The 14,352-nt window shown below is 37.4% G+C and overlaps 1 protein-coding gene across 8 annotated transcripts in view; it reads right to left on the bottom strand.

Moving 5' to 3' along the window:
• Positions 1-14,352, bottom strand: part of NLGN1 (neuroligin 1) — an 806,764-nt gene that overhangs the window by 636,623 nt on the left and 155,789 nt on the right. For 4 of the 8 annotated variants that reach the window (XM_084874160.1, XM_084874159.1, XM_084874158.1 and 1 more), the window contains exon 3: positions 14,155-14,214. The exons of the other annotated variants lie outside the window; for them this stretch is intronic. In XM_084874160.1, the coding sequence (XP_084730286.1) occupies positions 14,155-14,214 (60 nt within the window). The remainder of the gene's footprint in view (positions 1-14,154; positions 14,215-14,352) is intronic. 8 annotated transcript variants of the gene reach the window in all.

The following is a 14,352-nucleotide window of genomic DNA, read 5'->3' as shown; positions in this document are numbered from 1 at the left end:
TTAACTGAACCTGAACTTTTTTTTAAATTGATTTCAGAGAGGAAGGAAGAGGGAAAGAGAGATAGAAAAATCCATGATAAGAGAGAATCATGGATCAGCTACTTCCTCCAAGTCCCCACAGGGGAATCCATCCAACAACCTGGGCATGTGTCCTTTACCAGAATTGAACCTGGGACCTTTTAGTTCGCAGGCCAATGCTCTATCCACTGAGCCAAACCGACCACGGCTTTAACTAACTTTTGAACATGCACAGAGGGTTTATATTTTACTACCTTTTTTTAATTATACGAGCATCTATGGGTATGCAACATTGGGGAAAATACATATTTTGGGGGGATAGTGCCAAACAGAAATGCAGCATCCCATGTAAAAATATTATTATACATTTCAAGATAGTGAGTAGAGCATTTAACTAAGTTTGGAGCTGTTCTGAGCACAGGATCTGTCTGACAGCACAGATCACCTTTTTATGAAGCCCCCTCTGCCAGGAATCTAACACCCTCTTCTCCCTCAGCTCCAACCTGTGTTCTAAGACACTGAGCTAGTCTCCCTCCAACAAGACAGAGAGACCCTAGGTCTATAATGCTCTTACTATGCCTCTCCACCCTGAACTGTCCAGATCCAGCCTCCACCATCCTCTAGAAAAGCCACTGGCCTCTCCATTTACCTCAATAATCTAAGCTGTGTGGTACCTATCATTCTGCAAATGTTCCTGCAATTGCCAACCACTTATTGCGCATTCCAGAACTCTGCCTATGGTACCGTCCATACAGTAAAGTCCCTGGTTTGCCCCATTTTATAAAGTGACTTGTGGCTTTTTCTGGAAAAGCTGATAATTGCTAATATTAAAAAAAAACATCTGGATGTATGTACATATTAATAATGATATGAACCAACTAAAAGCTAAACCATAAGGAAGGAGATCCCCAGCACAGACCACCAGGGGCTCTTTGATGGTATGTAGAGAATCCCTTAAATCCCGTTAGACCTCTTCTTAGATCATCTTGTACTCAGGCTGTACCTCCTCATGAACCCCAACTGACATACCTTAGCAGAAACTGTGGCAAGAAGTCCTGTCACAGAGGTAGATGATAGAACAAGGACAAAGAAATCAAAATAATTATAAGAGAAGATATATTTGTCAAGGGAGGGAAATGGGAGTTGGGTAAGAGGAAAAGGAAATTCAATTAGAAGGTGGGGAGGATAAATGAAGCTTTTGGTCCGGAAAAGAAAAATCATCCTCCGTGCTCCTATTACACAAATGCACTGTTGGCGTCCTGTATTAAAATATAAATTCAGTGCAGAGGCAATAAGGCTGGAAGTAACGTGCGCAGGCAGAGAGCCAAGAGCCTCGGCGGTTGGCAGCCACTGGCCCCCAGGGCCCTGCAATGGAGTCCAGGTGATATCTGTCAGACACTGAGCCACTGAACACTGTTATTTCTTAGTTAAGGACTCTGATGTTGGCTTTGGAGTTTTCTTCATTTGGGGAGCCATCCACAAATAGTGATTGCAGAGCAGCGAGGAAGAGAATGCATTCCTACTCGCTATGCCTGGTGAGGAATGACTCCAGATGCAGTATTACTCAAACAAATGCAGACGGTGGGAGATGAAGGCTCTCTCCAACAAAGTGCGTTGTTTCTTAAGGATGTTTATGTTTTCGATGAATATGTATTAAGTCCCTGTGAGCACTGTGTGTATAGCAGTGAAGGGGAGAAATGTTCTTCTGGGGCAGACAGAGAGTAAATATGTAAGCACATAAATGAACAAGATAGCTTCATATAAAGATTAAAGCTCAGCGCAGGAAATAACCAAGGGGACATCAAAGAATAACTGGAGGAAGAAGGTGAGGGGAGGTTAGCTTCCCAGAGAGCTCAGCGAAGGTTGCTTCCACAAGGTGGCATGCCGCCGAGACTGGAATTATAAGACTTAGGAAAAGAGGTAAACTCTGTACATTCAAGGTAGAAGGAACAGCAAGTGCAAAGGTCCTGAGGTAGGATGGATACTGGTTATTCCAATAACCAAAAGGAGATCAACAAAACTAAATCGTGGAGATCAAGGGGGGTGCTTTTTATGGAAGGAAGTGGGCAGGAGCCACTCTATGGGATCTGGAGTCAATGGTCTGGAGTCCTACTTTTATTCTAACCATCCAGAACTGAAATATCATGGCTGACATGTACACATAAGGAACTGTTTGACATTGAAATTAGGACTCTAAAGAACTGTTGGCCCAGAAAGAAACTCACTACAGACTGATGCATTTGTCTCTCAGCATAACCATTATTGCTTGCCTCATTTTCGGTTTTGTAAGTGTATTTCTAGTATCACATGATCTCACTCATCTAGGGGAAATAAAAAACAGCATAAACTGATGAACAAAGACAGACCCGGAGACAGAGAAGCATCGAACATACTGTCAAACCTCAGAGAAAAGGAAGGGGAGGGGGTAAAGGGAAAGACCAACCAAAGGACTTGTGTGTATACAAATAAGCCTAACCAGTGGTCACAGACAACAGGGGGGTGGGGGCATGTCTGGGGAGGGGATTACAAAGAAGTGATATAATCTGATTTCAGACTTTAAAGATCACCCTGGCTGCTATGTATAGAATGAATTGGAGCAGGGGCAGATAAAGGAAGACCTGTTATGAGGCTATTGTAGGGGTTCAGGCAAGAAATGATGGAGATTCTAAATTAAGGTGAGAGCATAGAGAAGGACAAAGGAAAACTGCGCACAGTGGTGGTAGAATGATGCTTGCAACGTTGGAGTTCAGGGTTCAGCACTGCCTGCACACTTCCCTGAGCCGCCACCCCGGGAGAGAGGATTGGCTCCAATAAGTTCACATTTAAATACCTCTCTTATCTGGAAGTTACTTCTTCAAAAGCCTTGGTTATTTAGTAAATAAAATGGAATAATTATCTTTGAACAAAGTCTACATATTTAAATTGCTATGGCTTACTCCTAGTGGAGATGCTGTTTGTTTGTATTTCAGGAACAAGTCTGTTTCTTTGCATTTTGTTTTAGGCGTGGTTGCTCCCTTTTCCCACCCCGGAGAGATAAGCTTGAGCACCTCAGAAGTGACAGATAGTGTTTCCAAAGTCTGGTAAAATGAGAGCAATAAAAGGAGACCACTGGTATCCAGGCAACAGAGAAGGAGAAATACAGCTATACATACATACCTACCTGCCCACACACACACACAAATAAGCAAACAAGCTTTTAAAATAAGCACTCAGAAAGATTTCGGTCTGAGGCTGCTAAAATGGTCCCACAGACCACACTAGCAAGGGGTTTCTACATTCATTCCTGAGTGCTCCATCGGGGGCAGCTTTCTGTAGCAAAGCATCTCTGCGCCACAGACACCTCTCCTTGCATGTTCCCATACTACCCCTTTGCTTCCCTTCCTCGGGGCGCTTACTGCCTTGTTATTTTCTCTTTCTGTCGCTGCCACCCCCGAAACAGTGAGCACTTGGAGGGGAGCTCTTTAATCCCTCTTTATCTCAGTGTCTCTGGGGCCAAACACAGAGTAGACGCTCAACAAAAGTGTGGGAAGACCCTCCGATGGTAGCTCATTTACCTCTAGAAGAGACAGCCTGTGTGGCCCAGTAATTCAGCAGCTGCTGCATCAGTGACTAAAGCATTCCCCAGCTTTACCGAGATCGTATAGGTACAGCACAGGCTGTTTTTGTTTTTGTTTTAAGCAGGTGGATTAAAAAAGTTCTCAACCACTGCTTCCTGTTAGAGCAACTAAGGAGGCCCGTGCAACAGGGCTGAACTAATTACAGTTTGGGTTATGCCTGATGTGTTTTATTCTGATGAGCATATTTTGTGCTCCATACAGACTTAAAGATTTAATTAAATGTTTTATTATAGGGAACGCAGTGCCAAATATCAGCATCATTACCTTTTATTTTTCCCCCCCATAGAAACAGCCATCCCCTCATTTTGTTTTGAAAGTTTAATACAAACCAGGCTGATATTTATTTGGTAAAATTGACATGGCCACCAATGAAAATGTCCTGTTTTGTGTTACAAGCAGGATGTCATTGCATTGTAAACTCCGTGAGGGCAAAGAATGCCAGTATATCTGCCCAACGGAACGTCTTTAGTGCTGGACGTGGGTACTTTGTCCACAGCAGACTCCAGCTGAGAGAGAAGGAACAGCAATGGGGGGAAATCTGAGGCTGTGCTTTTGCACATAGAACATAAAACAGAGCAAAGCAACATCAACAGAACACAAGCAGAGCAAAGTCACACACACACACACACACACACACACACACAAAAAAAAAAAATAGCTAGGACCCTCGCTGGGTTAGCTCAGTGGATAGAGCTCATCATGGATGTTTCTGTCTATCCTTCTTCCTTCCTCTCTGAAATCAATAATATATATATATATATATATATATATATATATATATATATATATATATATATAAAATAGGAAGGAAGAGGGTAAGGGAAAAATAGAGGGGAGAAGACAAGGGGGAAGGAAGAACATTATTGTGATATTCAAAGATTCCATTAATGATAATCTGAGGCCCCAGTAAATATTCTATAAGGATTTATGGTATTATTTGTGGTTTGTTTTGTTTTTTCTTTCCTCAAAATGTCCTTTGTTAAACTGTGCCGATTTTTATTCATAACATAAAAACAAAAACAAAAAATCTCAATCTTGGCCTTTCAGAGTGAGTTGGAATACAAAATATTTTAAATGGTCATCATATAAAATTTTTCTCTTCAGAATCCAGATTTAGAGAAATTTCAGTTTTCATTGAAATGTGGTTAATACCCTAAATAAATGACTTCCAATATTTTTTAAAATAACAGAAATCTCCTTGCTCCCTCATTGTTTCTTTTGTTGCAAACAAACCTTTGCGGTGTTCTCTCTATATGTGTAAGAAATGCAAGCCCAGCTGCCAGGTGGACCAGGTGTGTGGGAGCATGGAGGTGTGTGATGGTGGGGATTGGGGTAGGTCAAGAGGAGCACTGGCTGGCTACGCGGTTGCCTGGTTCCAAAACATCAGGATGGGTCTGGCTTGTGTATTCCTGAGCCGAAAGGATATAGTACATCTTTCTGATGCAGCTCAGAGCTGCATACAGGCCACCTGATCACTATCTGGAAAGATAAAGATGGGGCGTGGGAACATAGCAAGAATGAAAATTTAGCCCTACCTATGAGCATTCCTCTTTCCAAAGACCCTTCATAAGGACATATATATTCCTAAGAGACCTATGAATCCAAATCAGAAGGGGCATACACGTTCTTTTTTTTTTTTTTTAATATATTTTATTGATTTTTTACAGAGAGGAAGGGAGAGGGATAGAGAATTAGAAACATCAATGAGAAAGAAACATTGACCAGCTGCCTCTTGCACACCCCTACCAGGAATGTGCCTGCATCCAACGTACATGCCCTTGACCGGAATCGAACCTGGGACCTTACAGTCTGCAGGCCGACGCTCTATCCACTGAGCTAAAACCAGTTTTGGCGGCGTACACATCCTTAATAATTCTATCCTTGGTAGAATTTTCTGGGAGCAGCTATATTTACAAATGCATCTTATCTACTTGGTAGGGTCACATTTGTCCTCCTGTCATATCTGTTCTGTACACTTATCCTTCTATCCCCCTCCACTCTGAGGAACTTTGAAAGAAGCTTCTAAGAGAAGAGCCCAAGCTTTTTGAGGAAACAGAAGAGGAACTCTTTTGTGAGAGGAAGAAGTGAGAGCTAAGGAGTTCTTGTATTACCTCCTAAGACTAGAGGACAATATGTCATTTATTTTTGGCATAACTGCTTCAAAGATATTGCCTCATAGGAAAAGGATGGAGGGCAGAATGGAGACTTCTTCCTTCACACCTAAAAGGAGAAGCAGAAAATTAAGACCATTGTTGATTAGTCAGGTTTTCTACTTTTGAAGATGATCATTATAGTTACAGCTTCTTTTATTATGACTTCGTTTTGGCATTGTTTAAAACTGAATTTTGCAACATTTTGCATGCTTTAATGGAAATCATGGGCTATAATTAAATTGCTCTAAATGCTATCATTACCTAGATACTACATGAAATGGATTACAGTAAACAAAGAAAGAGGTCTTAAGTTAAAAATCATTTAAAAAAGAACTTCATCTAATTGCCTAAATATGATTAATGAAACAAAACTGAAAATCAATGCTACTACAGTTTTAAACTGATAGGATCTTAATTTTAACTAAAACTATGTTTTCAAGGAAGTAACCAGCTGGATAAAACACTTAAAATTCTGGGGAAGATGAAAAAAAAATCAAAATCATTTTGTCTACACAGAAGTAAACACTTGGATATTTCAAAGTAGCTAGACTAATGCATAGTACTCTATCTCCACAGGGAAAAAGTATTTAAATATAAATTTAAAAAACTTCTCAAGAGAGCAGGGAGAACCTCTATCTGTGGGAGGGACTGAATATAACATGAAATTTTACTTTTGATTTGGAAAGAAACCCTAGCACTCCTAGCTAGCAGCCACCTGTTTTTGGGTAAATTACTTAAGCCCAATAAGCAATGAATTTTCAACCTATAAAATGGGCATAATGATAACACCATTTTGAGATGTTTGGGGGCATTCAATTTGCAAAAAGTGGAAGAGTGCATGGTGTCCCTCAATAGTTCATGTCCAACTAGAACCTCTGAATTTGACTAAATTGTGTTAATCCCAAGTCTTATCTTTACTTCCTAATCCTGAGTACCTCAGAATGTGACCTTATTTAGAATTAGGGACTTGATAGATCTAATTAGTTAAATGAGGTCATTAGAGTGGACCTAATCTAATATGATTGGTGTCCTTATAACAAGGGGTAATCTGAACACAGCACATACACACATGTGAAGAGAATCCATGTGAAGAGCCACAGGGAGAAGACAGACAAGGAGAGAGAGCCAGCACAGATTCTTCCCCGCAGCCCTCAGAAGGAACCAGCCCTGCTGACACTTCCATCTCACACTTCCAAGCCACCAAAACTATGAGACAAAAGTTTTCTGCTGTTGGTTCATGCAGTTCCTGGTACTTTGCCAGAGCATCTCTGGCAATATAATACGATGACCTTGTTTAGAAATAGGGGCTTTGCAAATGTATTTGAGATGACATCATACTGGATTAGGGTGGGCTATAAATCCTATGACTGGTGTCCTTAGAAGAAAGTCATGTGAAGACACAGAGGCACGGGGAGACACGCAGGGAAGAAAGCCCTATGACAACAGAAGCAGTGTGACTACAAGGCAAGGGCAGCCAAGGACCATTGGCAACCACCAGAAGCTGGGAGAGAGGCAGGGACTTCTCCTCCTTCAGAGGCTCCAGAAAGAACCACCCCTGCCAGCTCCTAGATTTTGGACATCTCCACCCCAGAACTGTGAGAGAATAAATCTCTGCCTTTTTAAGCCACACAGTTTGTGTCAATTCGTTACGGCAGCCCTAGAAAAACAATATAGGAAGCATTGTCTAAAGTACTCTGTCTACTGATAAAAAGCTATGTAAAGATTTATGATTAAAAATTATGCTTCCACATCTAGTCCAGAGTTTAAGATTATCAAATCTAGGGGTGATCTTTTAGTTACAGTTGACATTCACATTCTGTCCATTTTAGGTATACTGCAGAGTGGTTAGACACTTATATAACTTACAAAGTGGTCTCCCTGATCAGTCTAGTACCCATCTGGCACTATACATAGTTATTAGAATATTACTGACTGTATTCCCTATGCTGTACTTTACATCCGGTGACTAATTTTAATTGCTAATTTGTACTTCTTAATCCTCTCACCTTTTGCACCCAGCACTCCAATCCTCCTCCCACACTAGAGTGGTCATTTTCTAAACTACATTAGCATGTACCATGATGGAGGGAGGAAGAAAAAGGGTATTTATAGGAGAAATATTAAAGAAAAAAAGATTATCAACAAAATCTGTAATGGTAAGATAGGAGTGAATTAGACCAAAAACTGCATCAAAATTATTAAGCTAATAGTATGTTCTATATGTGAAAATAATACATTTTTTAAAAGTGTCATTACACTGGATAGGAGAAAGGAAAGCCATTGCTACAAAGGATTTATTTTGTGGCATAACTTTTTGCTGATGGCTTACGTCTTAAATGTTTTCAACTGAACCCCAATTTCTGTAAGTTTCTAAAAGTATTTATTCTCCAGAAAAATTGAGTTGGACAACTACAATGGTCTTTTAATCATCTGTTTCGGGAGACTCCCTCTGCTTGTCAGTAAACAATGGAACAATTGATGTTGCTCTTTCAAAACTTACAGCATTTTAGATCTATTTTATTTCAGAATTACAACTAAAACTGCTTAGCTTTTAGATGACTTAACCACATATGACCAGGGCCACTACTACAGATCTGAAGCAAAATCTCTGGTTTATCTGGTTTCCCATTTATCTTCAAACCCCAAATAAACCAGATATGATTTTTCTATTAGCAAATTTTTCTATGTGATCAAAAATCCCATATACACAGTTGCCATTTTGTTTTGTTTTGTCCCCTCTGTTCTAAAATAATCTCTCAAAGAAAATGTAGTTGGTCATCAACAAATTATGTATCTTTGGGCGAGATACTTACTAGTATCTTCTCTAATCCTCTATTTCTGCATTTGTCAACTGGGAATAAGAACATCACAGGATTGTTGTGATATTAGATAAATTAATAAGGCCTAGAATGCATTAAGAGCTCACCAGTTCAAATTTTATCTCCATGTCCCTTAATATTACACATCAAACAAATAAAATAGAAACAATAGAAGAGATTAGAACCCCACTAGCATTCTACCTATGTACTTATAGACTTTGCCTAACTATGTGTTAATTTAAAATATCTACCTATGCTCTCAGGTTAGGGTTAGAGTTAGGGTTAGGGGTTAGAGGTTAGGGTTTAATCCTAAACTTCCAATTGTTTACCACATCCCATCTGTATCTAAGGATATTATTCTACAGTCTAAGATAGTTCTCCTCTATTTTTAATTGCTCCCTTCCTACTACATACAAGCATTTATTTATTTCTTCTGTCTTGAACTTCATCAACAAAAGCAATCTCTGTTGTTCTTGTGTTCCCATTTTTTCTGCTCCTTTTTATATCAAAACTCCTTAAAACCATTATATTTATGCTCAGCAACTATAAATCTTCTCCCATTCTTAGACCCACTCCCATAGTACCCCACTAAAGTTCATTTGTCAGAATTGATCACTCTTTATTTTGATGCATTTTCTTTACTTAGCTTCAAGACAACAACAAAAAAATATTGGTTTACCTCCCACTTCAATGTAAAATACTTTCTGAGTCTCCATTGCCTTTTCTTTTCTGCTCCCAAACCTCTTTATGTTGGAATGTCTCAGAGCTTAGTCTTTGGTGTCTTTTTCTTTAATTTTATTGAATTCCTTTTGTTCTCGCTTAGCCTCAAGACTTTAAATCTTTACCTTCTAGATCACAGGGACTCCCAAATTGATATCTCAACCTAGAACTCACTCCTGAACTTCAAACTGGTTCTTTGATGTCTACAGTTAGATGTCTAAGAGTTACCTGAATTTTAACATGTATAAAACTAAACATCATCTCTCTATTATGTCTCCCCCTAAGCCATTCTACCACCCATTTATTCTATCTTAATTGATAGCAAATTGGTTTTAGGCAAATTTGTTCAATCTACTTTTAATACATCATCCAGAATTATCTCTTTAATATAAACTCAGATCCTTTTAATCTTATTACTTCTATTTTTCCAGAAATGATATACTACTAGATGTTCCTTAAATACATAAGACAGACACTCATCTTAATGCCTTTGCACTAGCTTTATCCCCAGATACCCACTTCATCTCCTTCCTAATGAGAACTATACTGATTAGTGTATTTAAAATTGCCTTCACCCTCCACACCAGTACTCTTGAACCTCCATAGTTTGTTTGTTTCTTATCTTCTTACACCTTTTAAATTTAGTTATTTATTGTCTACATGTGTCTCTACACAGAGATATAATCTTATAATCTCTACAGAGATAAACATTTTTTTGTTTTGTTTTTCATTTGTTTGTTTCTGCGATGTATCTCTGGGATCTAGCACAGAGAAAGAACTTAATAAATATTTGTTAAATAAATAAATAAGTTACTTTAAATATATAAGCAAGAAGGAAGGACATTCTAGAATATTATCTCCTTTTAAAATCCTAGACACACAGACAGAGATAGGAGACATACATATTTAATTATGAGAAAATCAGTCTCTGTTCAACAAACAACCAAAAAGCCCTAAAACTGTAGAAAGGCTTTTGAATGAATTCAAAATTATCTCAGGTAAAGACTACTAAACATAGCATATGAAAGTAAAATAGTATGAAAATCAGGAATAAAATGCTCAATGAGTTAAGAATGGTACCAGAGCCATCTATTGAGATTATTATTTTCTGTACAATAAAAATTGGGAAAAATTTAAAAAAGCAATTTATTGCCACTACAGAAATAAAAATTATCCTGTATTCATCTCAAAAGAATTATAGATCCCAGCCTGTGTGGCTCAGTGCTTGAGTATTACCCTATGAACCAGGAGGACAAGGGTCAGGGCACATGCCCAGGCTATAAGCTCAAACCCCAATGGGAGTTTACAGGAGGCAGCCAACCAATGATTCTCTCTCATCATTGATGTTTCTATCTCTCTCTTTCTCCTTTCCTCTCTGCAACCAATAAAAATATTTTAAATGAACTATGAAAATAATAAAGTTTAGAGAAATTCAAAGTTACACAGTTCTAGGGTATCCATGAGCCAATCAATTTGTCTGTGGATTCTCTGGCTCTCTTGTTCCTCCTTCTCACGTTTAATGCTGATAATTTGACCATTGAACCATCTATTGGCAACTCTCACAAGAGATCAAACCATAGTAACAAAATGAAACACAAATTAAAGCAGCCAGGAGACTACGTTGGGATCTTGGTCTGGACATCAAAAATATATATATGGTTAGCATTTAAAAGTATTCACTAAATGGAGTACTGGAAACCAGTTGCTAATATTGGTTAACCCAATGTAATTGAGTTGAGAATGAAAACTATCTTAGAGTCAACTCATAGAATAAAAAGAATTCACAATATATCTAAATATGCAAAAGAAGAACAAATGGGAGAGTAGGAGGGTGGAGAGATACAAGTCTCTGCTACAGAAATTATCTACTGGAAGAAATTTAACATTATGGAAGTGTATCTAATATAAGCAAGAATTAGGGCCAAATCAGATTCTACCACACACTAATAGTGGAAACTGGGTCAAAACACGTAACTCATAATCTACTTTCTTAGTTGTATAATAATAATATAAATAAACTTTCTAATAAAGTTTTTATAATAAATTATGTATGTCCTTCAAATTTCAGTTTCTATCACATGTGATCAGCCTATCTGGCCAAGGGTTGACAGTCATCTCATTTTAAGCCTCATCTTTTATTTCAATTTTACAAAGATAAAGCCCTCAAAAAATATCTAGAGTAATTAATATATGGCTAAAACTATCATGGGAATATAAAAAGATAGATTTAAAAATGCAACTGGAGTTTGTTTTAAACCAAAGCCAGCTTATTGGTAAAAATATGTTTTCCTTCAATTGCACAGAAAAATATTATAAAACCCCTAATTAAAAATCATCGCAAGACATCTCTTGGAGAAGAAAGATTTTCTTCCTTCTGTATAGACTAAAGTGAAAAACAATGCTTTGTCCTTTGTAAACATAGTTGAATGTAAGCACTATGGGAAGGCAAATCTTTGTTTCATTCATTACTAACTCCCTTAAATAGCACATGACTATTAATAGGCAATTAAGAAATAGTTTTTAATGAGTACAGTATGCACAGATTGTGGTGCACTTGGCACAGGGGTGGGTTCCATCTGCCTCTGCAGGTGACCATATACAATTAAAAATAATAAAGCCCCAATTTCATTAGCATCTAGATAAAATGCACTTTGGCCATTACTATAGTTTCTAAACCATCATTTATAAACTCCTAGACTTCTGTGGAAGAACTGTGTAGTCCATATGTAATACGTATTCGTATATATACAAAGACAAAATGTCTAATATTTTCTTGATTCAGGATAATATAAATTCTTGAAATGAGCAGAATATATACCCTTCATGATAAAGAAGAAAAAATAGTTAAAAGTCATCTTTTGGAGAAAGTATCTATTCCTGTGCTTAAAAGTCAAAGCCCTAAACTTTAGCTTTGTTTATTTTAAAAAGACTGTAAAAATTAAAATTAAATTCATTTTATTTATATATTGATATGACATGCAGTCAGCTACAAGGAGAATTTATTTAATAGTAATAGGATATAATAAATGCCAAAGTAAAATAATTTTTAGAATGCTTACTACATAAACACAAAAGATGTGGACTATAAACCACACAGATTAAAGTAGGGATCTATAGATTTTTGCCCTGAGGCTAATCATAAGTTAGTTCAAAATTTGCCAAAGTAATTAGCACAACTTCTTTGCCAACTCTCTCATAAAGTAGATAGATCGAGCAATCCAAGGAACAATAAAAAAAGAATTTTCTAATGAATCCATTCCCCTCTGAAATTGTATGAGGAGAAAGGTCACTTTCTCATTTACTAGCTTATCTTTTGGTATCCCTTATCATTTTTATTGTTAATATTTTGTATTATGCTCTATTTATGCAATCATCAATAACATCTTTATTTATGACTCTGTGAATCAACATCTATGTGATAAGAAGTGAAAGTCATTTAGCTAATTAATAAGCAGCATAATCATAACCACTGCAGTATTATACATTAGTTGAAGAGATGTAAATTATTGCAGTGTTTATCATTAAAAAAAAAAAAAACAGACTTTGTTTCAGTTGTTTTGAAACACCCTTCTTTGTTGCCCCCATATCCTCCTTCTTAAGTATACTCCAATTTTCACCCAAACCATCGTATCCATAATAAAATAAAGGTTGAGTCCCATTCTACTAGTATGATCAAAGATATAATAGCAAGAACAAAACCAAACTAAACGCAGTTCAACGCAAATACTTCTGATCTGAAGTCAAGAATTTTGTTACATAAAGCTTCTTCCATTTAAGTAATCCCAGTAAAATAGAACCTGTAGTCATTCCCCACCCCACAGGGGCTTTGTAATAAAATCTGACTTGGCCCAGCCAGGAGACTAGAAGTGCATAGAGAGATAGAATGTACAGCACTTGAATATTAATATGACTTCTGTATGAAGATTGAAATTCTACAAAGTTATGAATAGGGTAAAAAAACACAACTTAGATGATTTACTGCCATAGAAAATCATACTCTCCTATGAGTGATTTACTGGATGTTATATAAAAATAAAGTGTGGACAAGATACATTCAGATGCAAGCTTGCAGCTGTCAGTGTCTACATTTGCTCAATCTGGCTAGAGGATGATTTGAAGGTTGATTTAATTGTAGCTTCTGAATCATGTTCTTCCCTATGTTTTAAACTGTTTAACATAAATATAAAAATGTTAAAGTAATTTTGAGACTGTAAATATTTAGTATAAAAATCTGCAAAATCTCATTCTCTTTTGGAAGAGTAACTGAAAATGAAAAGACTGTCTTGGGGAAAAATGCATTACCTAATAATAGTAATTTCCCAGTGGTTATATCAAATTTACCCTTACATGAGAAAGTTCATATGGTGTTCGGAAGGAGCTGAGAATAAATAAACAAAACACTACGCCTGTGACTGAATGTATCAATGTTACGAGGAACAGAAATCTCTATCTGTAAGACAGGGTTCAGAGAACAAAAGATGACCAGTTAGGAAGGAAGCATTGCTCGGGCTCCTTGCAGGCAATGTAATAGCCTAAGTATCCTTCCCTCAACACACCAACTCAAAGCAGAGATTCAACTCCTGTACATGCTACCAGCACGTGTGGATGCTACCAGCACCAGAACACACCACCAATGAGCTTTGTAAATGTTATCCACTCAGCTAGAACGTTCCTTAACCATCTTTCTATTCTTTGACAGGCTTCATTAAATTCCACATATCGCCTAACCGTTCACTTTCCAACATCAGCAAATCATCCTTAGGGAGCATGTCTTGTTCTTCCTCTGCAAGCTTTTTCCCCGTGTTTTATTTCCACTTTTATACATACCTCCTTTTCTACATATTTTCTTGCCGGGTTTTCTGGCACATTCCTTGGATATTCTTTTTACTGAAAAATGAATAGAAGACTAGAAAATAACATGGCGCTCCATCACAGACCGCCGTAACATGCAACACCACTATCTAACTTGATATAATCCTGTTTTTTACTGAGTGCGAAAAATCCCCAATTCGTTGAGCCTGCACA

This window comes from Pipistrellus hanaki (assembly GCF_964339955.1).
Source record: "Pipistrellus hanaki genome assembly, chromosome: 2".
Classification (NCBI taxonomy): Eukaryota; Metazoa; Chordata; class Mammalia; order Chiroptera; family Vespertilionidae; genus Pipistrellus; species Pipistrellus hanaki.
Note: the sequence above shows the minus strand (reverse complement) of the source record. Positions and strands in the feature narration are given on the sequence as shown.